Source organism: Anas platyrhynchos, chromosome 6 (assembly GCF_047663525.1).
Source record: "Anas platyrhynchos isolate ZD024472 breed Pekin duck chromosome 6, IASCAAS_PekinDuck_T2T, whole genome shotgun sequence".
Taxonomy (NCBI): Eukaryota; Metazoa; Chordata; class Aves; order Anseriformes; family Anatidae; genus Anas; species Anas platyrhynchos.
The window spans coordinates 8371011-8395261 of NC_092592.1; the positions used below are offsets into that span (position 1 = coordinate 8371011).

At 36.8% G+C, this 24251-nt stretch overlaps 1 protein-coding gene across 26 annotated transcripts in view; it reads left to right on the top strand.

Moving 5' to 3' along the window:
- The window catches only part of CTNNA3 (catenin alpha 3), a 482801-nt gene that overhangs the window by 286984 nt on the left and 171566 nt on the right, over window positions 1-24251 (top strand). For 18 of the 26 annotated variants that reach the window (XR_005266613.2, XM_072040368.1, XM_072040369.1 and 15 more), the window contains one exon: window positions 7497-7589. The exons of 1 other annotated variant lie outside the window; for it this stretch is intronic. Coding sequence is in view for 22 of the 25 variants with exons in the window: in XM_072040368.1 (XP_071896469.1) it covers window positions 7497-7589 (93 nt within the window). In the remaining 3 variants the exon portion in view is untranslated. 7 more of the 26 variants (XR_001186059.5, XM_013092272.5, XM_021267004.4 and 4 more) reach the window with 7 other exon arrangements.

Consider the following 24251-nt stretch of genomic DNA (forward strand, 5'->3'; position numbering starts at 1 on the left):
ACCCTCTTTCCCCTTGGAACATGGATGCTGTGATTCCTGGTGGAGAAGAAGGTATATGGTTCCCAGTGGAATGTTCTCTGTTCTACATGACCTTCTTTATGCCAGTTGTCAGAAGTGCATATATTGGAAGCTGTTCCTTCAATCAAATGAGTATATAAGCAGATACGCATTTATGTAGAGAGGTATAGAGAGGTTTGCGCTAACTTAATCTCTTTTGCAAGCCAGTTTTCCAGCCTTAAAGCATGAAGTTATGTTTTAATGTGTTGCATTGCAGGCTACAAGAACTCGAGTACTTTTCTAGAGGATCAAACAATATGTTTGTTTGCTTAATTCTCTAGTAATAACCTTTTGGGGTACCTTAACAAATGCCAAACAGCTTCCAAACTAGTTTTTTTTTCCCCTCGGCCAGAGTTGACTTTTTTGAAGACTCTACCTGATAACATGAATTATTGAATACATTGAAATAACTGAGAAATGTTCTGAAAAGCAGTTTGTGCACAATATTTAGGCTATCAAATATTTTGTCTTTGAGGCAGGAAAACAAAGTAGGACAAATCCTTTAATACTGAAGATATAACAGCATACATAAAATTTGAGTGTAGTAGCTGAACTCTTTAAAAAAGTAGAAAACAAAATCATGAAGAAACCTGCTATAGAAAGTCGGGGACTAGAATTTCTCATCATAAGAAAGGCAAATGGTTGTTCAACAGGGAAGTTGGATGCTTTTGGTTTTGATAGTTTGGCTGAGACAAAAGGCACCTACTGTTAGCTATTTCCCTTTGGCATAATTCTTCCAATATGGGGGGAGGGGGAGAGGAGGGGACACACACAAACAAAGGCAACATCCAATAATTTGAACATAGTTATTTCACATTGGTCACATTTTAACATCATTGCATTAAACTGCTTTTTAGTAAGTGCCTCGTATTTATAATACTGAGCACATGTGGAGAGGGAAGTGCAGATTTCCTCCCCCTGGTATCTGATGACAGGGTGTATGGGAACAGCACAAAACTGCACCATGGGAGGTTTGTACTGGAAATTAGGGAAAACGTCTTTACTGTGAGGGTTGTTAAACACTAGAACAGGCTTCCTAGTGAGGTGGTTGATGCCTCATGCCTGTGTCCAAGTGACACTTGGATAATGCTTCAACTTCTGGTTATCTCTGAAGTGGTCAGGGAGTTGGACTAGATGAAGACCATTTCTTTGACGGCCCCTTCCAGCTGAACTATTGTATTTTTTTTTTTGCACCAAATCTCTAAAACTTCATTCTCCTGAAAAAATACAGGGAGTTGTTGCCAGACCCCAGGAGCCTCCTTGTTGGACTCAGGACAGAATTACAGTGCCTAGACATGTTTCTTCTTAATGAAGTGTCCTTAGCCAAAACGGTATCAGCTGTCTTTTACTCAGCCAGTCTGGTAAAGGAACAGATGGGCAGGAGTAGCAATATCCCAAGTATTTTTGTGATGGGAGGTTCGTAGCACCATTTTGAGTTTTAGCTTAATTAACGTGTACCCCATCACCCTTTATTTTAGGAATCATTTATAGGTTAGAATTCTAGACTTCCTTGCCCAAAATTTGTTTTCTTTTGAAACTTACTAGTAACTTCTGCATCTGTTGTTGTTGGATGGGCATCTACCAAATGTTAGGATTGTTTTTCATGTATTCATTGTTTTACCACGATTAACAGTGAATTCATTTGCCTTTGTTCAAAGCCAGTATTCAGTGAAGAAAATACAAACTTGATAGGGGCTTTGACAGTGAGTTTAATAGGATTATAGTCCTTAAGTTGTATTTACATGTTTGATGGTCAGTACACACATTAGCACTTTCCTGGATGTCACAGAGTTCATCTGCAGTTTTGAAATCTGAATGATTTTGTATGTAAATTCTGGTCGCAAGGCTTACAGATGGTTTTAGTGTTTTCCTTTATGATCAATTCTACCTTTCCGAGAACAGAGATTGTATGACACAAATGAATGAAGGAATTCTTATAAATGATTTATAAACCTTTAAACTCAACTAACATGGTTTGAGTGACACAGAAATAATTTATGTTAGTACAACATATATTCCATATAAAGTATAGTATCTAGGAGACTGCCTCCAGCTCCATTGCAGTTTGAATTTGCTGTCTTCAGATGGCTTTTATAGTACCTGCAGAACACAGCTCATGATACCACTCACAAAGAAGAGAATGAACGCCATTACACCTAAGAAAAAATATTTAAATATTCATTTAAGGGATTAAGGAAAGGTAAAAATGAGTGAGAAGACTAATTGTGTTTTTAAAAAACCTGTAGCATATAGCAAAAGTAAAAGAATGTACTGTAATTTTTTTTTTTGTGTGCTGTGACAGAGATGAGATTTTTACCACTGGAGCAGTGTAACATTTGTTTTGCTTTAAGGACAGCTTAGTTACATAACATACGTTTATGCTTTTATTTCATTGTGAGTGAATTATGGATTGCTTTACAAATAAGTATAATTAACTTGAGTAGTTCATAAAATGCTTCCAATTCATGTTTGTATCTTTAAATTTCAATTTAAAATTTAAATTCAATTTAGTATGGACAGATTTTTGAGTAGACTCACAATATACCCAGACTACTGCCTATCCTGTAGATCTGATAACAGTTCAGTGGGAAATAAGAGATTAAAGAAGGCAAAAACATTGCCACTTAGAAATCAGAGCGTTATACAGTAGCTTTGCAGAAAAAATGCTTTGAAACGAAAAGGCTTTTTTAAGCTCTGTGCACATGCCCTCCTGTCCTAGGCATAGGTGCCATGAAGGCCACCCAGGTCCCTCCTGTGCTGTAGTGCTGGCTGAGGGGGGAACGGGGGTGCCAGGCCCAGTACCGCTGGGAAGCAGGCACAAGGGGCGCTGATGAGGGCCCGGCAGTGTCTTGGCCGCCATTTTGTGAGGCCGCCATTTTGTGGCAATGCCTCGCCTCGCGGTAGGGTGGCACACAACCCCTTCAGGTACATTCCATGGCTGCAGCAGGTTTATGGCATGGTTGGGTGAGTTCTGCTCAACAAAATATATGGCAGCACATTTCTTAATCAAGATTTTAAACTAGATTATAAGTAGGCTCTTCCTTTTTCTGGAAGTTGTGTTTCTTTGTATTTGGCCTAGGCTTTTCTGAGTAGTGAACTGAGTGGTTCTGAGGAGGAAAACTGCTCAAGCAGTGTGTGGCACAGAGTATAGGGCAATTCAGATGTACAAAAACTAGAATATCTGTGGTTAATTATTTATTTTTTATCACCTTATTTATGTCAAGATGTGTTAGCCTTTTGCAAACACTACGCTTAATGGCCTTGTTTTTTGAGACCTAGTTTTCTAAAGTAAAAAAAATCTGAAATATTAAACTAAAATAAAAATCCATGAGGCAATTTATATAAGAAAGTACATTAGCATTTTTTGTTTGCTAAATGATCTGTTTTAATTTTTTTAGATGATTTTATATGAGTAGTAACAAGCTCTTGGGAGCAGTGCATATGTGAATGGATGATCACCAATTAAGGATATGTAGTCGAGGTTATAGCACTGTTTTTGTCAATATTTGTGCTTAGGTTGTTGTTACTATTAAATCTTAAACTGGTCACTGATGGAGGGGTAAGGCGGGCTTTCCCTCTGGATTTTTTTATTTCAATTCCAGGAAAAAAATGAGTTGTCAACATTGTAACTGTTTGAAAGTTTAAGGGAAAAGTGAGTCATCCAATTAATTTGAAGTGTAAAAACAAACAGTTACCTGATAGTAAGATTTTTTTGCTGTGTTCAAATGTGCTGTGAGGGTACCACACTATTTAGCAATTGGTTGGCATTACTGTCCCGAAAGTGGCAAGCAAATGACAGAGGTGTATGACTTAGGGAGTTTGTGTTGTACCTGGCTGGCAGTGCTTCAATGCCTGAACTTAACTTGGCCTTTTAGAAATCCGTTCACTCTCAGAGCAAACCTTAGACTGGCCTGGTCTATAGATGAGAGTGCTGTTGACCAGATATACTAAGAATGCTGGGCTGCAGCACTTGCAGTACAGAGGGAGAAGATGCACAATCTCTAGGATTTTTGGATTTCTTTTAACCTAGCTGTCAAGCATCAACAACAAGAAAATAAGACTTCAAAACACTGTGCTTACTGAAAGAGCCTTGCTGTGTAAATGAAGAGATATGTTCATTTACTTCCAAGGATAGGTGAGATTTCATCAATGTAAGTGTGCCTTTGTTGTATGCGTGTTGTTTTTTTTTTTTTGTTTGTTTGTTTGTGTGTTTGTTTGTTTTGGAAGCACAGGTGTTTATACAATAGACATACAGTGACCTTTTATCAAGAGGGCTTTATTGTAAAACAAAACAACAAAATAAACAAAAAAAACCAGCAAACATTCTACAGTAGTAATTAACAAGAATGGTAGTTGAGAATGGACTAGACTATAAAGTAACTGTTTCTTACTGGAAAGCAGTAAGAAAGCAGTATGTTGTGGCAGACAAATGAAGTAGAATTTGTTTGCTTCAATGGTAACAGATTCATCTGATGATGTTAATAAAATTAAATTTTCCTCCCTTATAGGTTAGTTGAAATGGAAAGGAGTTATTAATCACCTTATAAATGCATTTTTCTGTAAGGTAGTAAGTTTTGCAGTATTAAAAATTCAGTCTGTCCATATTAACACTGCATTTTTTTCTCATGTCAAAATGAAAAAAAAAGCTTTTATACAGTGGGAGAATGTATTTTGGAAGATTGCAAGTATATTATTTTACCTTTTGACTTGAAAGCACACCAAGATGAATATAAATAGTAAGATCCGGTTTCTAATTATTATTTCTGTAACGAAGGAACTGAGAAGTTCAAACTGTGAAGATTCCTGCTGCTTAATATCTCTAGTGATACCTAAGGTGATATAGTCTATTTCCAAGTCTAGTTCTTAGAAGCATAACAGAGGTCCATTGTGCTTTGCCTAGTATGTTTCCTTGAATAAAGAATCTTCATCTGAGATGCTGATGTCATGTAGATAAAAGAATCTAATAGAACATTCCAACTGACTTTATTTTTCTCAATACTAGCATGAAATTTCTGATGTCAGTAGGGTTTATAGAATCGTATAATCATGTAGGTTGGAAAGAATCTTCAAGATCAGGTACGCTGAGGTCCAGAGAGAGAATCCTTAGCCTAGTTCTTCAGATGCTTTTAGTGTGACCAAGACTTAATGAAGTTTTGCACCAGGCCTGACACAGGTAGAGAAAAGTAAATTATTTCTGAAATGTTACTGGGCAGGGTTATCACACGTATGCCGTCTTTGCCTCAGAATATTGTGTTCTTTAATTTATTTTGCATTTTTATTTTGGTCGAGACCCTGAAGATGCCATAGGACTTGCTTTTCAGGGCCCAGGATAACGTTTTGGGTGGTTGCATGGGGCACAGGATATGCTTCCAGTTATCTAGTGGTTGCTTCCACCATTGTAAGTACATGGTGCTTGCCATTGTGAGTTTGAGGGGGTGTGATACAATGAGGCTGCAAGACCTCCAGGTATTTGAGTTTCAGCCATCATTCTCTGTACCAGACAGGCTTTAACCACTTGGCTTGCTTACGTTTCACATTCATGGCTGACGTGTGCAATAGTTGTTTTTTAGGTGGAACAGCTGTTAATCTAATCACCTGCTCTATTAGAACTCTATTTAGGCATAAGGTATATAACATGAAATTGTGACACTCAAGTGCTGAGAACAGAAAGTACTACCCATTTTGTCTAAGGGCAATGAAAGGTTTTGTTACCTCAATCAAAATGAAGGGCAAAGGACTAAATTTGCTGTTTGTATAGCAATGTAGTATGAATTTGTAATGCCCAGCCAAAATGTTGTAACACAATAAACATACTTATTCTAAAGTGACTCACCAACTACAGCTTTTTTTTTTTTTTTAAAGAAAAAAACTTTTATTGATTTTTAAAAGACTTCTAATGTAGACAATGCAGTCCAGTTCCTTTTGGTTATAAAGTGACTTAACATAACTTCCTAATACTTATATCCTTTGTAGCTTGTTCTTTGAGAAAACTGTCATGAATTGGGTCATCACCAGGGAATACGTAAAACTGAAGAGTAAGCAGTGGAAGCATAAAATTAGGAACAATCTTTCTCAAGTACTGTATTAAAAATACCATGGCAGTTGACTAAAGTAAAAGAGAGTGCAGTTTGAGTGCAGTTGTAAAAATGGAATTTCTTCCATCCTAAAAGTTACTTTTTTTCTGTGGACAAGATAACATCACACAGTGGGGAGCAATGAACTGTGTTGGAATAGCAGGAACAGGTTCATAAGTATTTCTAAGAAGGCACAGCTGTACATGCAAGGCCATTCATTCTAGCCCTCATCCTCTTCATAATTTTGGATGGGACATGTAATTTATTTGGCCTTGGGCTAGCTAATTCTGTGTAATTATTTCCATCAATTAAATAATAAAAGCTTTTGGTAGCAGATCATCATTGACTTATTGTTCTTTGTTAGAAATAGTATATTAAAATGTTGATAAATGAAGATTTGCTTTTTTTTTTGCAGCACCTGGGCCCTACAACTTTTTGAGTGAGTTTTGAATAACTGCAAAGTAACTTTGTATTTGTTTTGTATCTCTGTTGGTAGTTTCTGTGACGCTATGGAGGACTATTTCTCAGGTAGTTCTTGGTTTACTTTAACGTAATACAACTACATCAGTGAAGGATTACAGAAGCTAGCAAGTATGGTAGTTCACGTAAGGGCCTTGCATGAGCTCAATATGATTAAAAGATTACTGTATCTCAGTATCCCAAACACTCTTGTGCCTTTATCAAGGCAGCATGTTACAGTGTGTAGTGCTGAGCTGCACTGCAGTCAGAGCATGCTCTTTTTCTTTAATCTTTTCAAACTTGTTGAACTGTTGAACCTTGTAGCAGGTGATTTTTTTTTTTTCTTCTACTATAAAGGAAGCTGTATCTCCATTGTGTACATTAAATATAGGACAGACTTGAACTTCCACGTATTTCGTGTTTTCTTTTACATTCTCAATATAAGGTGTATTCATATGACTCTTTTGGTGGAAAATTCTACAGCTAATAAAAATAGTGATCTGTAGATGGCTCAGGACATAAATCATTCTATTTTGTTCATCAAGTCAAGGCAAATCTTACTGGATATTTAAGATCTTAAATGTAAGTTTTAAAAAAATATGTGGACACATGGTTTGAAAGGTTCTGAAAAGCAACAGAAACAACAATGCATATGAAGCTACAAAGTCCTAAGTTATCTAAATGCTATGCTGCAGGTATTATGTGGTGAACCTGAACTGGGGAGAGGTCATGAAATTTGTTACTGTCACTGCTTTCCACAGCTCCTTTTCTCTGAGTTTTCCTGTTCAGCTATGTTTTTGGACAAATTAATTTCCCTAAATAATGAAGGCTTCCTTGCAGAGATATTTTCAGAAAGTTTGAGAGTATGGGGATGAATATATGCTTACAAAGCTTTGTTTATTTAAGGTTGCTAATCTTGCCTGTTCATTGTCAACAAATGAAGATGGAATGAAAATCGTGCAAATGGCAGCTAATCACATCGAGACTTTGTGCCCACAGGTATGACTTTTTCAATTAATTCCTGTTACAGCGCACTCAGCATTCACTGTGTTTTCGTTGCACAACATAGGTGTTTAGTCAGGCTTCTTCAGTCTTGCATTCACATTCCATCCACGCATGTTAATGTGGTAAATGGAGACCAAATAATAAATAGAGTGCACATACTTAGTTAATCCTTTTATTATTTCTTATTGGTTAACATAGGAATTATGAATAATCTGTATTATTTGGACCTTTTAGAAATCATAATAATTGCAATTGAAAAAGCATTATTATGTTTCTGAAATGTAACCAGATTGAATTAATAGTGTACCATGATAAGCAAATTGGGAGTGTCTTTACTGTTGGAAAGCACAGTACATATATTGACTTGAACTTGAAATGTTAATTACATTTTGCTTTATTTTTTGTGTGTATGTGAATGTTAAAAGTGTTAATTCTTCTGATTATTGCCAATGAAAAAGCTTAAGCTTTTGTCTTAAGCAAATGAATGAGAAACAGTACAGCTGCAGATACGTTTTTGGTACTTACCTTCTAAAAAGTGTTTTCATTCTATATTTCTCATGTTCAGAATTCTAGAAATGAAAAACTTAAGCAGTTACATTATTATTTTGTTCAGAGCAGAGACATAACTGATTTTTGTGTATCTGATGTGAGTGCTTCAGCCTCGAGGCTGCGTAATTTCAAGATTTTGTTCTTTGAAGAACACTGCAGTTTACACAGTAGCCTAAGTATTCTTCCCTTTTTGTGTGGTTGAATGGTTAAGGATAGTGGAAATACAAGGTGAAGAACAAATATTAACAGTATGCTCAATTACAAGCTTCAGGAGTCCTTTTTATACCTGTTGAGTAAATGGCAAGACTTGGGAAAAAGAAATTTATATCAAGAAAATGTGATACTCTGAAAGTATCACAGATCAGTGTTCTGTCTTACAAAATCACAGAGTGGTTTGCGATGGAAGAGACCTTAAAGCTCCTTTAGTTCCAACGCCCTACCATGGACAGGGCCCCCTCCCACCAGCTCAGGCTGCCCAAAGCCCCATCAAGCCTGGATGTGAACACTTCCAGGGATGGGGCATCCACAGTTTCTCTGGGCAACCTGTACCAGTGCCTCACCACCCTCTGAGTAAATAATTTCTTTTGAATATCTTAATCTCCCCTCTTTTAGTTTAAAACCATTACTCCTTGACCCTTGCTTCACTTTGACCTTGATTCACTACACTCCCTGAAGTGAATCATTGTTTCGCTGCCTATTTTTCTAACAGTTTTACAGTTCAATGTCTTTATACATGCAACTGTATAAAAAGGGGCATTTGCTTTATTGTGTTAGTGCTTTTCTAAGATTATTGGCTTGTAAGAAGAATTAATGAACAGTTTCTTCCAGCTGCTTTGTTTCTCCAAGGTACAAGTGCACCTTTATAATACATTATTATGCATCCAGATGTAGTGTTTCTATTGAAAACATATTCTTTTCAGTATTGCGTCTGGTAGCAGAAGCACCTAAAATGGAATTTTGACTACAAGATTGTTGTTTTTGTTTTTCATGGCTATTTAAATTGCTAGGATTTAAAATATATATAGTAAAATATATAGTAAAATTGAAATGTAATGTGATTTTTGGTGTATTTTTTAACTTTGCTATGGTGGCTTTTTTATTTCTTTTTTCTTTAACTATTTTTTAGCCTTTGGTAAAAATGGGTGAAATAATTGAAGATTATAGATCTGTCTAAATGGAAAATGTGGTATGTGATAAAATTATATTACTATTAGTGGTGTGTTCATTGTGCAGAATTTGCTGCTTTCTCAGATAAAGATTATTCCCTGTGAAAGCAGTTGCTGTTTTACCAAAGTAAGAAACAGCAGAGTAAGGTTTCTGCATTTCACAGGAAATCAGATTATGCTATATCATTTAAAAATTCTCCATGGGGAAAATAATTATTTCTTAAGATCCCTACAGGGCATATCAATTAGAATTTGGAAAGTGGAAATTTGCATGCAGAAATCCTCAGTGTTCATAACTCTGTAGAGTAAAAAAAAAAATAGGGTTTAACTCTTATGTACTATTAAAAACACGTTGCCTGAAGGGAACCACATGCTTTGGATTAAAATCTAAAAAGGTTGAATGCAAAACAAACAAAAAAATACACACAAAAACCAAAATGCACAGAAAATGGTGTGGAGTCTTTGGAATTCTGCAGATTGGAGCATTAAAATAGCACCAGTGAAAAGGTAGGTAGAAAATTGGAAAGCCCTGGAGGAAACCCTTCTAATTGTTAAATTCTTATTGCTTATGTTCTATTAATTATACTGTACTGTACTGAAAACGTAGAGGGTTGGTTCTGAGCTCTGACCTTTTTTTTAATCAAGTGAGATTATTAGCAAATATTTTGACTGTTCAATAAATACAATAAGCAGAGAAAATCTGTTAGAGCAGATATGAAACACAATGTTCATGAAATTGCATGAATACTTCATGGGGAATGAATGTCAAAAATATTTAATTTTATATCAATAACAGAATGAAGAGAGAGAGCTGCTTGCATGTGTTTTAGTGAAGGAGAAATAACTTCTGTTCATGTTAATAGCTTTTGGTGGAAGCATTTTCTTGAGTGTTGTCAGGTAGGTAAAATCTAAAATATCACTGTTTTTCTACATTGGAATCCATATTGCTTTTGTGGTGTGCAAGCAAAATCACGATCTCATCAAGTCTATGAGAAAGATAAGGAAAAGAATCCACAAAAGCAAACTGTATCATTGAACATCAAGGGTGCAAATCTGTAGTTATATACTAATCTAGAATTTGAGTTTGTGCCCCTCATGTTTCACTTTAGTGATACGTTAGAAGAAGTGTCTGGTTCCTTGTACCGTTAGTCTCATGGAGTAGGTCAGGATACCTGATAAAGGGTAAACCTGTCAGAGAGATGGAAAAACTCCCTAAATGTAGGACAGCAGAGATTAACAGACACAATGGTTCCAGTTTTTCTGTCTAAATTACTCTAGGAATTTACATTTCCCTCAAATTCAGACTGTGATAAGCTTTCATGTGGCTCAGCGAGTACGCTGGTTTCATAGTACATGAGTATATAAAGAGCAGCTAGCAAAGAGAAAGCAAGCTAAATCTATTTCTTTTTTAGTGCTTTCCATTGCCTTTTTTTTTTTTTTTTTTTTAAGTGTTTATGAGATGCAATTATAAGGTGAGAGATCATCTGCACCTTCTGAAAAGTAGGAAGAAGATGGAGGTTGATCACAGATGAACTCCGTTGCTGCTTAACAAAGCAGTATCTGCTTGATTAATTCTGTGAAACACAGTTGTTAAGCAGTTGTTAAGATGTAAGGGGAGTGGGGAGGGGACTACATCTGCAGCCATAGGATCTCCTTGGGATGTACCTTTTTGCATTAAAAAACCTGTGGTGTGTGGAGCAAAAAAATTACTCCAGATACCAACAAACCATCTTTTATCTGTAATCACAAGTACACGGCCAGTGACCAACCTTTTGCATTTGAAGAGTGTTTTCTGTCAGGGGTTTATGGAGCTCTGCTGAGGGATCAGCTTGAGGAATAAGCCTGCCTTCTGCAGCAGGCTCTGAAGGAGGGAGAAGGTAGTGAGAAGAAAACAGTTGGTCAGATCTTGGGTGAAGCTGAAAGCCTTAGATCCCTGATTTAACCTGGGATATGGTAAAGTGTTGAGGGAGATGAGAGAAGCAAGATAAAACAGTATCCAAGTTAGGTGAAGTTGTGATGCTTCTCTCTGAAACTCAAGTCAATCAGAAGCGTGCATAGTGGAGGTGCTGTGATGCACATAGTGACATTTGATAATGACATTTTACTTCTTGAAGGAAAGAAAGCCAGTGAGAACCTACAGTGTTAATTCAAACAGATCTCGAGTGTTTCTTTGTGAGTGGATGAGTGACTTTGAACTGAAACTTGGACCAGGTGTTTGTAATTGGAGATCAGAAGTGGCCAGGGTCTTGAGACAGCAGCTGAGAAGAGCTTCAGTATTTCAGAGGGCTCTGGTTAGAAGCTTTTTATTAGAATTATTAAGGATCCCTAGGGAGATTTAAGAGCAGAAGGATATTGGAAAAAGCGTACGCAAAAAGGTAAATACTAGTTTTATTTCCTTTCAGGATGAACTTGTGCAGATTCAGATCTTGCTAGAGTTTGCTTGCTACTGGTTACTGAAACACAATTGGCATAGGGGAATTAGTTCTTCAGTGAGCCAAGTCCATTCTGGTATTGCATGCAAGGAAGCAAAATGCAGGAAAATTACATGAATGTTTATGGTTCAGTATGATCTTTATTTGGTGATGAGTAATCACTCCTATGTAACATTATTCTCAGCTATTTAAAAAAAAAAGGCAGGGTACACACAAGTATAACTAGAACCTTGGATCTTAGATATTTTTCTTGAGTTCTGTTTTTTTCTTAAGTATTGAGAGAGAGATGGAAACCCTTTGGCTATAAAGCTGTTAGGTGAGAAGGAAATTTGGGTAGCTAGAAATCTATTAGAGATAGAGTTGCTCTTTGTGTCGAAAGGAAAAAAGAAACTGTTTATGTTGTTCTTAATGTTATTTAAAGGGGAACTCAAATCATGCGATTACACTCAAGAACTCTTCCACTGCTTCATGAGGGATCTAACAGAGAAAAACATACCAACTTTGTCACAGGTTAGGTAGGAATAAGGGAATTTTGGTACAGTACTGGTGTGTAAGGGATGACTTGGAAATTTCCACTGTTTCTTTTGGTACATGTGTTTTATGCTCTGAAATTTAGACTCAACTTCTTTCACTCTGAAAACTCTCAGGGAGAAAAGATAAATAGAAAAGATAAATGATCTGGTCTTTTTTTTTTTTTTTTTTTTTTTTTTTTTTTTTTTACTTCGCTGAAAACAGCCCTGTTAGTATCCTGCTCTAAATCATGCTGATTACTGGTTTGCAGTGGATTAGGACCTTTTCTAGGTACCTGGGGCTTGTCTGGGTTTATTTTACTATGACATTTATTTCTATATGAAATTCAGTGGAAAAATTCAATAAGCACAGAACTGCTACTCTTTAAGTGAGGACCCTCCCCATTCCCACAGAAAGAATCAAGATAGATTAGCCAAGATTAATTAATGTACACAAAACCATCTGATAAGAATCCTATTTGAGTGCAGTTTTCAATGTAAAATTTCATCCTTTTCACAGTCCAAATCAAAATGCTTATTTCTGGGCAGGTGCCCACTGTCTTTTAAGTAATTGTTTGGATAATGCTATTTAACACAATACATTGAAGTAAAGTCACAAAGCAAATTCTACTCTTCGTAAATTCTTAATAAAATGGCAGAGTTCAAAAATGGATTTTAGACATGGCAAGATTCCAAAGTCTTGATGATAGCCATCTCTGAAAACAAAGCTACAGCTCTTATGCAAGCCTGCTGGTTGTGCTCTGGAACAGACGATGTTCAAGTATGCTATGTTTTGACGTGTGCTACCATAATACTGATCTCTGACATTTAAAGTGTATATCATATAGGGTTTGTTGGTGCAGTTTGTGTTTATTTTTATATTTGCTTTTCTTTCCCCTCCTACAATACTTTATATATATGTATATATTATATATATACACGCTAATGAAAAGAGCATAACACTTAACACATTTCTGACACAGCTTGAATTCTTGGTGCTGTCTTTCCTTGCTGTTTCAAACTTCATATGCTGTTAGTTATTTTTAACATAGTTCTGTATGTGGCTATTAAAATACCACTGAAGATAGAAGCTGTGTTTTTGGCTGTGTGAATTTGTGAATAAATTACTGTGAAAGTTCAAGTAACATGGGGAACTATTGTATGTGGGTGCTATTGAAAAGGCATTTAGATACAGCTATTATGAGGCATAGTCAACATGGGTTCTTGAAGGTAAAGTCCTGTCTTAGGACTTCGGGCTATGATAACATCACTTGTTTATCAGATGAAGGGAAGGCAGTGGATGTAGTCTTTCTAGCTTTATATAGGGCCTTTGATTCTGTGCCTCACAGTATCCTTCTGGACAAACGGTCCAACTGTGAGATGAACAGGTACATAGTGTGCTGGGTGATGAACTGGCTTGATGTTAATGCTCAAAGGGTTGTAGTGAGTGGCTCTACATCTAGGCGGTGGCAAGTCACTAGTGATGTTCCCCAGGGCTCCATTGTATAGTCAGTTCTTTTAAACGTAAATGATCTGGATGGAGGAGTTGAATGCATCCTCAGCAATTTTGCTGGTAATACTGAACTGGAAGGTGCTGTCATCTCCCTGAAGGGTTGAGAAAGGTTGCAAAGGGATTGAGGTAGATTGGAACACTGTACAGTCGGTGATGGCATGAAGTTCAACAAAGCAAGATGCCAGATTCTGCACTTGGGATGGAGTAATGTTGGGCATAGGTACAGTCTGGGAGACAAGTGGCTGGAGAACAGTCCTGTGGAGAGTGATTTGGGAGTGCTGGTCAGTAGCAGGCTCAGCATGAGCCAGTAGCATGCCCTCATAGCTAAGAGGGTAAAACGTGTTTTGGGGTGCATTAAACGTAATATAGCCAGCTGGTCAAAAGAGGGGATTCTCCTGCTATATTTAGCATTGTTGCAGCCTCACCTTGGATATTCTGTGCAGTTATTCGCTCCACAATGTACAACAGGTCCTTGAAAGCATCCAGAGGAGGGCAACAAAGTTGGTAAAAGGGCTGGAAGGCATGTCCTATGAGGAGAGGCTGAGGATGCTTGGGTTGTCTAGCCTGGAGAAAAGGAGGCTGAGAGGTGACTTCGTTGCTCTCTGCTGCTTCCTGAGGAGGGGAAATGCAGAGGGGGGTGCTGGTTTCTGCTCCCTGGTCATGGGTGGCAGGATGTGTGAGAATGGCACAAAGCTGTGCTGAGGGGTATGTGTCTGTGTGTCAGATTGGATTTGAGGGGAAATCTCTTCACTGTGACAGTGATGGCACAGATTTCCTAGTGAGGTGGTTGATGCCTCTTGCTTCTCAATGCTCAAGAGGCACTTGGACAATGCCCTTTAGAAAATGCTTTAACCTTTCGTTAGCCTTGAAGTGCTGAGGCAAGTTGGACTAGATGTTCTCTGAATTTTCCTTCCAACTGAACCTTTCTGTTCTGTCAGGGTAAGCAAGGTGTAGAGCTGATCTGTGGAACATATTTATACATCTTAGATTTCCTAGCCATTCAAATACAGATCTGGGAGCATTGTCTTCAACAGTTTTTATTTGTTTGGCTTGTCCCAGCATATATTAATATGTTTTTCAGCATTATCTCGACTGCCCGGAACTTACTGTATGCAGTATTGGGAGATTACAGAACTGTTTCTTTACTGGCACATGCATCTGCAGTGAGGAGAATGTAAAAAATGGGAAGACTCTCCATGAGAAAGCAGTCCTTGCAGCCCTCTTCTCTTTGAATTTTAGTAATTTCAGCACTGTTGTGTAGTGATTCTTTCCTGTCTCTCAGCCAGACAACCCTAAACCTGTTGTGTAATCACAACTTGTTTGTGATTCCTATATATTTTGCACAAGCTTTAAATGTGAATGTTCTATATTTTCTCAAAATCAAACATCTAATCAGTGTTTTTTTCCATTATAGAAACCAACAGGGGAATTAGGTATTGTCCTTTGAGCTGTGTTTTGATTTACACTTAAATTGTTTAGCTCTTCTGAGCTGATCCAGATACGATTTGCTTATCTATTATTATTTGGAAAGTATTTACTTATGCAACAAAGCTGAAAATTTTTCCTCACAAAAAATGAGACTTTTAGCTAACAAGCGGGCAGTATACTTCAGATGTATTAGATTTTTCAGATACTGAAGTTTACTTATATTATGATGCTATGGATTTTTGAAACTAACAATCTACGTTTCCTATAGGTTTGCTTTTTCTTTAGGGGAAATCAATCATCCATTTTGTTCTTTGTTTTGGTACATAAAATGGTGGAAGCATACACTGAAGAAGCTTTTTATTAGTGCCATAAAAATAGTTCTACAACATCACTTTAATAACCACAGTTGTTTCATTGTCTTGGTGGAACAGGCTGTGTGGCATCTCCTTTTATCTGTCTTAATGTCATTTTCTACACATAGAGCAGTCTTGTGCAAGGACAGAAGTAATGGGGGGGAACATGGTAAATCAGTGAGTTCTCTACCATCTGCTTTCAAAGAGATAAAACAGATGTTAGTATCTCTAACAGTATCAGACATCTTTTTAAATACCTTCTGCAGTCTTTGAATTGAGAGATTAATTAAAAGTACATATCATGCCTTAATAATATTTCTAAAACCAAAGCAAAGATGTTTTGGTGAAGCAATGCATTTTGCTTGTAGCTTTTTACCATGTTATCAAAGTTCATGCACAATGATGCTGAAGTTAATGAAGAAATTCTCATTAACCTTAATAGCTATCATAGTCTGCTTGAATGTTCCTATATTTAATTCCTTTTCTTACACCTTTGTTCCACAAGCAGTTTAATCTGTCATACATCATCAGTGCTGCTAGAGATTCGGTCTCTCTTCCTACTCTCAAGCTGTGATTTCTGCCTCCTTTCCTTGTGACTGAAGCAGCAATTGAAAGTATTCAGCCATATGTATCAGGAAACTGATGCCACTGAGAATTAACTTCAGAAGCAAGCAAGGAGTTTAGTTTTCATTCAAGTCAGTTGTCTGATATGGTTTGCAGTATGGATGTATGAGCACTCTGTACTTGCTCAAGCGAAAGAATGAGAAAAAGAAGTCTAAACAAGGAGAGGGCCACTGCCTTCAGTGGCATTACAGACTAGTGCTGGGTTGAGCTGATAATGAAACACCTTTGGTTTTAGAATTTTGGTGTTTGTTACCAGTATCACAAAATACCTGTCACCAGCTACTATGAGACATTGTGTAGAAGTTGTTTTTACTCCAGTCCTCAAGTATCATAATACATGATCCTGTTTCGCATGGATGATCATTTATACCATTAGAACAGTGATCTGCTGTGCAGCCTGCGGCAAGCTGCTGAAAAGGAACATGTACAAGAACAGCCATGCTCTAGAATTTTCCAGTCTGACCATCTGACAAGGACTGAAAATGAGAAAATAGGAAAACCTTTCTCATTTCCCCTTGCATCATTTCTTGGCATTAATAGTTGTTACCTTTTTCTGTTTGTGAGATTGAAGTCTGTTGTTGTAAAAAGCTTGTGGCGTTTTTAATTGGTTGGGATACTATAGAATCCTAATGCTGTGGGCCAGCAAAATGTAGTGCTTAATGCTCTAATGCAAATAGAATTAGTGGGATGTTTGTTTTGGCTTTAACTTTTCCAATAATCACTTTGAAGGGAAATAAAAAGTAAACTATGACTCCTACTTTTCCTTGGAAGTCTCATGTTCATTGTGACTGCTTGGCTATTTTATGATAGTACTTAGAGAGAGAATAATTAACTATGCGATGCCTTGAGGTTTTCTTAGTTCTCATCTTCCAGCATCTGTCGTGTAAGAATAGAATCCTCAGCAAATTCTCAGTTCATAATATTGAGAAAGTACCAACTATACGTGCTGAATGGCCTCATCTTCCTTAGCAGAAGTTGTTGTGTTTTATCCTCTTTTCTGCTTGCCCCACCTGAGATTACTGCAAGTATTGGAAAGACAGAAGAACAATGGAGTTTTTAAAATTGTTGGAAGGCATTTGTTGTAGATGCATACTCTGCGAAAAGTCTATGAATGTTCTGTAAAAGATGTAGTTTTCCTTGTGCCTTTAAAACTTTGAAAGCCTTCTTCCTGGAAAGGTACTTCTTTTCTTTCTTCAACTTCATCATTTCTCGCGATAATTTTTCCTGAGGTGCCACATTTTGTTTCTGACAGTTCTGCAGCAGAATGCTAAGGAAGGAAAGAAAGGCAGTAAAACATCATTGTTGGAGACTTGTCATAAAGAACTACTGAGTCTGTGGAGGAGGGTGGTCATACACTAGGAAAGTTCATAGTAGTACATGACAACAATACTTCTGTTAACAGCTTTATTCTTGCATGGTTTTTGGAAGAGAGGGGAGGACAGCAGTGAAGAGCTGAGAATATGAATAGCTATTGCATGAAGTAATATATAAATAGCACAGATGGGAACATTTTCCTCTTGTTGAAGCAAGAAGCTGAAATCACACGGTTCGTGTGTGGTTTCATCTGACATTGTTTCATGGCATTGGGCTTAATGTTGCGATCAGCTGCTTCCCCAGTTCTGGGATGTGTTTTGGCTGGACTGTTGGATGTCTGATGGGGATCCTCATGGGTGCTTCAGCACCCTGGAGGCAGCTGGTGATGTAGATGGCAGGAAAAAGATGCATGCACCAAGTCTGGCAAGCACCAGGTCTCATGCAGCAGTGGGGATGTTGGTGTTTGGCAAGGTTCAGACAGCAGCAGCTGCCTGTGAGGAAACCTACAAAACCATTACGCTTGGTGGCTTTTTTGGTGGTTTTCATTATCATTATTATTACTACTAATTCTTTTTAAAGTTTCTCACATCTGTTAGTAATGCAATTTAACATAGGGGTAGAAATAGGAAGTGAATGAGGTGAAGGCAAGTTCAGTATATCTGTAGCATGCATAGGGTGGGGCTATACTGTTTACCTTCTGGCATGTGTATAAGACCCCCATAAGGTTGCAGCTAAGGAATAAGCTTTTGGCATTTTCTAGTGACTTCTGTACAATCTTGCAAAGCGAAAAAAGGGTCAGGAAAATGTTATTTTTCTTTTCTATGTACCCATCTTCTACCTCTATCGGGGTAGACTTCACTGAATTGGAGAATTCTAGAACATCTCCCAAGGAAGTGTCTGGCCTGGAGACATGTGGTGAGGTAAATTTTACAGAGTTGGCCAATTCACATTTCTGATGAGCTTCCAAGTTTTTAAAATGTGGTTTTAAATGTTTCCTGTAAAAGAAGAGCATCAACTTGAAGGCAGCAGATAACTACCCTTCTTGTGTTCTAATCATTTCTTCCTGGAAACCAAAATGTTAAAAAGTCATTAAAAAAGAAGGGAGTTAACATGATTTGCAAGAGGCTTTTTATGTGCTACAGTACTGGAATGACAAACTCCAAGTATATGTGACAATTTGACAATCTGCTACACAAACTAAGAAAAGGCAGTCTAAAAAACAAAGAAACTATGCACCCAAATGTGAATACTGAATACTTACCCTCATTTTCAATTTTTTTGTACTGCTGCATCATTTTAAACTGAAATAATGAGAGCACTTTAATATTACTTTTTATTTATCGTCTCAGTGTCTTGTTAGGGTCTCTGTTCAATCCCTGAAGTGTTAAAGATAACGTTCACTGTCTTTGCTGTGGAAGGTTTACATATGCATTCAGGACCTGCATGTGGGACCTGTATCAACCTGACATAGTTGGGTATGGGGTTAGGGAAGCTTTAGAGGATGTTTTTCTTTTTTTTTTTTGTTTTGTGTGTGTGTGTTTTTTTCCCCTCCTTCCTCATGATCGCCCCACACCTCCCAGAAGTACTAGGTGATGCTGGGAGTTAACGCTTACGAGTTAAGTTACACAAATTGTTTTTAAAAGGTACATGAACATTTATCCTAGTGTAATGAAAACATGCTTCTTCGTATCACTGTCAACCACTTTTCAGATGTCAGGAGATAGATATACGCAGGAATCTATTTCATTTCTACCCTGGAGTATTGGATTAATATTGTTCATAGTATTGTGACTTCCCCCTCGCCCCACAGTTCTGTTTGTTCGTGAGGGAATTCTTTATATGTGTGTTAGTAATTCATTCACAAGCCTCCTGGCCAGTAGCTTGTAATAACCATGTAGAAATTAAATCTGCCCAGAACAGCTAGTACCAAGAAGACCTTTGCTAAATTTGAACAGTACGTTAATACATACAAAATTTGTTCTGTGACCTTTTCTCAGAGCTTAATTAAAGGTAACTAATACTATCAGAAGTTAATCTTTATGTAACCTCTACAACTCAGTCAACTTTGTCCCTACCAAAACAAATGCCTCCAATGCTATCCTTTCTTCTACTTCAATTCTGCTTCAAATAATCTGAAAGGAGGAAGGAACAGTTAATTAAATGTTAGTTTAACCAAAATAGAGCTTGAAAATGAAACTTCTAAAATGTTGTTTATCCTAGATATTTGAACTCATGCATTTAGTACTGTGGAGATTGCTGTATGTTTTTTTTTATTACATCGTTATTTTTTACTGGATTTTTTTTTTAATATATACCTCAAAGAACAGGTGTCTTAATCTTTTCCGAATATAATGAAAAATCTCATGGTTGATATCCTGTCATACCATCTGTGCACCTACCTCCTCCTAAGTGTTGGTACTTGATAATGCTATTGAGACTATTTAAGTTTTTCAGGATACAGTGAGAGAGTAGTATGCTGTGAATGGGACTTGCCCTGTTTACAGAAGCTGAGGGAAGTTTCATGTGGAAGTACAGTCTCACTTTGTCAGTGATCTGTGAATTTTTGATCTAATGCTTAAAAGATCTCCAACTTCCCATTTTCTTTTAGTTTCATTGGAGGTAGATAGCACTTCTAAAATTCACTCAAAAAATAGAGTAGATTTTATTAATAATTACACATAAGTAATTCTTAATGCATTATCAACATGATCTCAATTTTATGTAATGTTGACTGAAATACATTTTGTGATTAAATATTATATATACAGGATACTCAGCTTTTAAAGTTTTAGGAACTTTTCAAATTTTGTTATTTTAATGGCTTTTTATGGCAGATGTGAAATCAATAATTCCATATTCTTAAGCTTTTTTTTGGTTTTGTTTTTAAATCATTGTAGTGATTTTTTGTGTTTAGGTATTTCTTTAGGTTTTGGGTTAGTGGTAGATATTGAGACATTCTTACAGAGTTGTGGATGTCTGGATATTCATTCTCCCTCACTGTGTTGAAATAAATACTAGGAAGAGCTTGACAAAATTCTGCACAAGGTTCTGGTGAAAGAAAAAGCTAGCAAACTGCTAGCTTTTTTTAGTTTTGTTAGTAAAACTTGTTTTGGGAAATACTTTTTCATGATGTTGCTGCAGTATGTGTTGGGTATAATCTCCTTATACTTCTGTTACTTTTCCTAGAGTGTATCCCTGAGAAGTGAGTGGCTCTTGCTGCAGAAATAGTCAATCTTCATCATAAGTAGAATACTATATAATTACTTTTTAACATTCAAATTGGAAGGGACCTTAAGGATATCTTCAGCCCAGCCTTCTACTCAAAGCAAGTTCACCAGTGAATACAAACTGGCTTTCTCAAAAATTTGTCCAGTCACATCTCAAAAATCTTGAAGAACAGAGGCTTTACAAACTCTATGGGCCCACTGTTCCTGTGCTTGATTGACCTTGGTGCGAAAATGTTTATGCATTTATACTGTTGTATAGATAGTCCTTAACTTTTCTGTGTAGTTATCCACACCTTTAGAGATGAACACCCCAACCATGAAACGTCATCCTTCTAAAGATGAGGATGAAGTAGTCAATCATATGATAGTTAGGATTGAAAAGCAAAGTTTTGCTTTGCTTTGAATTTGTGCTCCTGATGCTAGTCTGTTCTAAGTGTTAGTCCGTGTAAAATGGTCTTGTCTTGTTTACTGCTTAACAGGGGTAAAGGTGGCAAAGCATGGCCCGTGGGGAAAAGAAAAGGAGGGATGGCACGCAAAACAACCAGGAAGGTAATTTCACTGTCAGAACGCCATTTTTATGGGGACTGCAGTCTAAAATTTTTGTAAAGTGTGAATTGAGGTTTTATATAGAAAAGACTTTCAGAAACACAGTTCTGAAGTTCTTGTTTTTAATATAGTGGCTGCCTTTGAGATGTTGCATGTAATTGGAGAATCTATTACATACAGAAAGGACAGTTAGTTCTTGGGGTAATTTTTAAGGCCAGTAGAATAATGGCTATCAAGTTGAGTTTGTTAGTACATCAGATGTATTACACTTGTGTTCATCTTTGTAACGACTTTCTGTATAGGCAGGATAGTATGAATTACCAATAGCTTAAAAATGTATGGGCGATAGAAAGGCTGTCTGCCGATGTCGACAACAGTGGAATAAATGAAACTGATGTCTGAAAACTTAGATATATTTAGAAGGGGGCTTATATACAGTATCTCCTCCCACCCATGCTTACACTTAGGTTGAAATTACATATGGACATATAAGGTATTACTAAGCTTCAGGATAAGCAAAATTGAGAACATTTATTCTCAAACAAAGCTATGTGTTACTCATTTGGCTGGGTTCTAAACCATGTGATCTTGGTGTAAGTTAACTTCAGCTCTTTACATTTCACTGTACTAGCATACACTAGGGCAGAATTAGACTTTTTTTTTTTCTTGGAGGTAAATTTCTATAGCATAGTTGAGAAGTATTAGATTGAATTTGGCTCAGCTCTTACTCTGTCAAGTTGATGGATCTGCCCACTTACTTAATTTTGTCAGAAGCTATGAGATGCTGGAGCTGCAAATGAATGTAAAGCTTGGTTTGCTCCCCCTACTCAACTGCAAAAAAAAATAACAAACAAACAAGCAACCAACCAACAACAACAAAAATCCACACAAGCAATAAAGACCTTCTCTTCATTTCACTAAAGACTAATATTTTTTTATCAGTATTTGCAATATCCTGGTATTTTTTTTCTGAGAATTGTTTTTTTTTTTTTTTTTTTTTTCTTCTGCTGTAATGCCTGTCATTTCAGACCTTTTCCCTTGCTCCTATTTTAAGTTAAATCGATGGGATATTTTGGGAATGTTACTGCAATCCTATGCACTTTCTGTTGTTCTGTTGTCTTTTGCCTTGCCTTTAGCTGGATGACTTGACCTCAACTTACTGGCCAATCTCTCTGAATATTGCTTGTTCTCATTGTGTTGTAGGATTAGATGTCTGTTAGCTTCCATTTTTTTCTTTCTAAAATACAGGAGTAACTGTCCCATACTCTGAGGCTACCCTAATGAACACTTGTCCAGGTTTTTTCATGGTAACTCATTATGCCCAGGGGTAGCTTGCTGAAAGATCTTCTCTATCCTGTGCATGCCTTAAATCTCAGTTTAAGTTATCTGTGTTTTTATATAGTAATCAGCTGTTTAGAAGTTAGTTTTTAGGAGGTATGTAGGATTGTCTTATGATTGTTATCACCTTGCTCTATCCTCGAGCTTCCTTTCACTTGGGTAATGTGTTATTGTTCCTTTAATTTATTGAGACTGGCTTTGATTTAATGAAGTGTTTAGAGAGTATTTAAGAGAGTACTCTTTTAGAGAATATGCTTTATCCTGTGCTGGATGAGGACATATGTATGTACTGCAGTACAAGTAATGAGAATAAATGCTGTCCTCAGCTAACTTGTGCAAGGAGATACTTGAAAACTGTTAGTTCAACTCCTGGCAATAGGCCTAAGCAGTAGAGCAGGAGGAATAACAATTTTCTGGTAATGTTTACCTGAGCTGTGGGATTTAGAGCACAGAAGTGCCATGTCTGGGACACGTGACAAAGTAATGGTAGGTGATAATGACATTAGAACAACCTAAAGATGCTAAAATAAGAAAGAGAGAGGCTTTCTGTAATTGGCCAGCAACAAGTGACTACCCCAGTTTAGGTCAAGAAGCAGTGGTGAAGCAACGACTTTCAGATGTGTTCTCTTTTAATTGTTACTTGAGGTAATTTCAGATAATGTTTGATTTATGCCATAAATGATAATTAGAGTTAGGTAGAAAGGCTGAACTGCATGGAGCCTAAGAAATGGGCTAAAGCTTTTGAGCTTTAGCTAAAAAGAAGAGAGTCCTGGTGAAGCATGCGCTTTTTTATTTTTAATTTTCATTCTACAGGAAAAGAGAATTTAAAAAAATTCCCTTTATTTGTGTGATCACTTGTCTGTTTCTTACACCATATTGAAATTATCCCATTGTCTAAATTATACGTGTTTCTGATTTGTTTTTTTATACTCAGTATTTTGTGGCTTCTTTGTGGTTTTTGAAGTTCTAATTAAATTTTATTCTGAAAATCAAAATACTAGTATTGTTCGGGTATTTCAAAGTTGTTTGTTTTTTTTAAATATACATTATATTATTTCTTCATCAAAATGGATAAAGATTCTTGTCAAGTTGGGTTATTCTAAAATCAAGTAAAAAAGTGCAAAGAATATGATTCAGAAAAGAACATGAGGCTGATCTTAAAGAAGAGCGTTGCATTGCACTGTTTGGATGAGTTCTTGTGCCTGTTAGGTTTGAGGTGGATCGACCTCTACAACGCAACACCAGAATGATGAATGCCCCCTTTTTCAATCATATTGGAATTGTCTTACAAAGACTCCGATGGCTACAGATTTGGAGCCTATTCACAGGTTTATACAATGGAGCATTTCTTGGTAGTTGCTCCTAATTAAGTGAATCAGGGCCTTTGGGGCAGTTCCAGATGGAATCAAGAAAGCTAATAACATGCCTGGATTTCACCAGGTTTTAGCAGCCTCACTTAGTCCAGTGATCTGTTACTTTTAGATGATTCCCAGACAAAAAATCTGCTCTGTCATGATTATGGGAGGATTTTCCTTACCTGTTTAAAATAAATAAATAAAATTACAAGTATTGGTCTTAATTGTCTTATGGAATATAGGTATTGTCACATGTTGTGAAAGCTTCATTTAATCAAAGTGGGATTAAGTCTTCTTGTAAC